This window comes from Triticum dicoccoides, unplaced genomic scaffold (genome assembly GCF_002162155.2).
Source record: "Triticum dicoccoides isolate Atlit2015 ecotype Zavitan unplaced genomic scaffold, WEW_v2.0 scaffold53052, whole genome shotgun sequence".
NCBI lineage: Eukaryota > Viridiplantae > Streptophyta > Magnoliopsida > Poales > Poaceae > Triticum > Triticum dicoccoides.
Window position 1 is genome coordinate 90,383 of NW_021279684.1, and position 3,117 is coordinate 93,499.

General features: G+C 44.4%; 1 protein-coding gene across 1 annotated transcript in view; it reads right to left on the minus strand.

The window, feature by feature from the left end:
* The window catches only part of LOC119346863, a 2,679-nt gene extending 2,460 nt beyond the window's left edge, over positions 1–219 (minus strand). Inside the window, exons 1-2 of the mRNA XM_037615980.1 lie at positions 121–219; positions 1–31 (exon numbers count right to left, since the gene is read on the minus strand). The exon at positions 1–31 is cut by the window's left edge and continues 1 nt beyond it. Of these exons, the coding sequence (XP_037471877.1) occupies positions 1–31; positions 121–219 (130 nt within the window). The remainder of the gene's footprint in view (positions 32–120) is intronic.
* Between the last annotated feature and the right edge of the window lie 2,898 nt (positions 220–3,117).

The window sequence follows — 3,117 nt, forward strand, 5'->3', positions numbered from 1 at the left end:
TGCGCTCCAGATGCAGATACTCTGTAATCCACTGTTGCAAGATAGAAGTGTATCACTTTAAAAACGATCCAGCCACTCGTAGTATTTTTAATTCCAACAGCTTGATCACATAATGCATACCTTGATTTTCTCTGAAATTTCTGCATAGTACTTGACATAAACAACATCAATTTTATATGTATGATAACGTGAGCGGTACTCATTGTGATAGCGGTACATGTTCCGACCGCTATAAGGCAGCTAAAAAAAAGAACAGGAATTAGATGAAACGTCAGAAAAGGAACAAAAGTCCCACAATGGCTACATTGAAGTGAGATGACATACTTTTGTCTATAGAAGTAACTGACTAAGGATCCACATTTTTTCCTAGTAAAGTCTGGCTTGCTAGAAATATTACCATGTCCATATATAATTCAGAAGCAATTCAAACATCAACTAATTTCAGTAGCCAAAGTTACCAGCACGAAATCAAAGAGATAAGAAGTTTGAAGATAGCAATGTTTGTGAAAACATACAAGGTAACATAGCTCTGAGCCTTGGACTGCTCCCTACGGTCATTGAAATCATGATATTTTTGTGATCTAATACTGAACCTCAGCCATACAATCATCATCATCTTCTGTTCGAAAACAGTTTTAACTCGTACCACAAACTCATGGCTTAACTTTTTATACTAATGTTGCAGCTGTGGTTGGAGCCAATGAAGCAAAATGAACTACCTTATTGATTGCCGGATTTCACGGTGCGTGTTGAAATAGTTTCTGAACACCCATGATTATGATAATAATAACCAAAGTAGTCAACTGGATGACTAGATGTAGATATAGACAGTACACTTACAAAAAATACGAGGGGCAATCCGTTGGTAGTCATTCAATCCAGCTTTATAGGTATCATCGGGATGGACGAACCACTCAAAACTTGCATCCTCCTCTAACCGCTTAAAGTAAAACTCCTTACGAAGTTCAACATCAGTGTATTCTTCTGGTTCCTTAAGCTCACGTTCACGTGCGCACTCTGGCTTCAAAGCCTACACATAGATGATAAAAACATGAGATAAAATCATTCACGCATACCAAACCAAACGGCTGGATTTGCTGCCATGGCACACAAGTGCAAACTTACAGACATGCGCACTGTTTTAAATAGCCCGCTATAGCTCCGCTATAGCACGCTATAGCATTTATAAAAGGTCTTGCGCTAAGAAACTTTGATCCAAACAAATGAAAAAACATTTTAAATAGCGCGCTATAGCTCTGCTATAGCACGCTATAGCATTTGGGAGAGGTCCACCGCTAAGATGCTAAGCGCGCTATTTGAAACTATGGACATACGTGAATTGAAGTGAGCGGTGAATGATTGATACAGCATGTAGGTACCTTGTAATAAGTGATGCGAAGGCGTGCAAGGCGTGCTTTTATCTTGCCTTCTTCCTCCCATGTCATATCAAGTGGCAGGTCTTCCTCCCTGGGAAGAATGCTGGGACGCAAACGTTGGGCATAACGGGTTTCGTCTTCCTTGCTGATAAAGACGTCCGGCCCGAAGCAATCCTGGCTTGTTTCTTCTGCCGAAACTGTTTTGGGTAGCAGCTCCATGTCTGTCGCATGAAGAAAAGGATCTTGACCCCATGGTCTTCCTCCATGTCCCCATGGTCTTCCTCCCTGATAAGGACGTCCGGCCCGAAGAATTGTGCCGAATCTATTCTGAGCAGCAGCACCCTTGGATGAGCAATCGGATCTTGGGCCCCTTGGATGGTGTCCTCCATGTCTCCATGGTCGTGAGTAGTGGCAGGAGCATCGGAAGATGATGCGGGCAGGTGCTTGCGGCGCCTCTTCTCCCCTGTCCACGCGTTGTTTATTCCATCTCCATCATCGGACAGTTGGCCAATCTGGACGGGCTTCTCGTGCAGCATCTCGATCAAACTATACGGCCGCGGGACGAGGGAGGAGGTCGAGCTGGGCGGCGGCGTCCGGAGGCGACGGTAGGCGGCAGAGGACGTAGTCAGGGGGGTGGAGGCGGCGGCAGCGGGAGGTGCGTGGCGACGGCGACGGCTGCGGCGTGAAATCCTAGGCGCTTGTCTAGACGGTAGGCGCAGAGGACATGGTCGGGGTTGGCCTCGGGGCGGCGGTGTGGAGGGGCGATGGGAGGTGGGACCGTGGGAGGCGAGGGCGATGGCGTGTAACCCTAGCCACTTGTTTTTTTCTCTAAGTAAAACATCCTCTTTATTTATTGGTAATAATGGTTACATCGGCTATAAGAAATTTACAATATCGTTCATAGGTTCCTCAAACCAATTCCTTATCTCAGAAAATTTAGTTATTCTAGCAATTTCATGACCTACTTTATTTGCCTTCCGATTACAATGTTCAAATCTAACTAACAGAAAATCACAACCCATAAAATAACAATCATCAAACATAGCTGCCGCCGCTCCCGTTGTATGTCCTCCATTCTTCATCGTGTCGATTACTTCCATATTGTCGGAGTTAACAACAAGTCGGTTGCTTCCCACCTTTTGTCCAAGTAATAGGCCAAAATGCAGTGCCATGGCTTCCGCTGTTAAAACATCTACATCTGCACATCAATCCATCTTCCAATTCCCTCCAACAATAAATCTTCCTTTATCATCTCTAAGTACAGCTCCCGCTATGCCTCTAAGCATATCTTGATCGAAAGAAGCATTGACATTTAATTTCACAAAACCTAGAGGGGGTCTCGTCCATCCCTCTATTCTATTTGTTGCCTTGAATGATTGGGCAATAACATAGTTTGTTGTTATAGCACAGACTCCCATCAAAATTTGGTATGCATCTTGGGTCTTCCCCTGATGGATTAGTGAACGTCTTTCCCACCATAAATATCAGGATGTTATAGCGATCAGTTCGCGAACATTCTGTATGCCCACTGTAGATAGCTCGTGTTCTGGAATAAGAAGTAGAAATTCAAGTATTGCCTCTCCCACACGATCGACCGCGCAAGCTTTTTTAATGGCTTCGTGCAATCACAGTTTCTCCCACACCTCTTTTGCCTTTTGACACAAAAATAATAAGTGCTTAATATCTTCATGCCCGTTCGAACATGATGCGCAGGTGGGAGAAACTTCCATATGTCTATTAG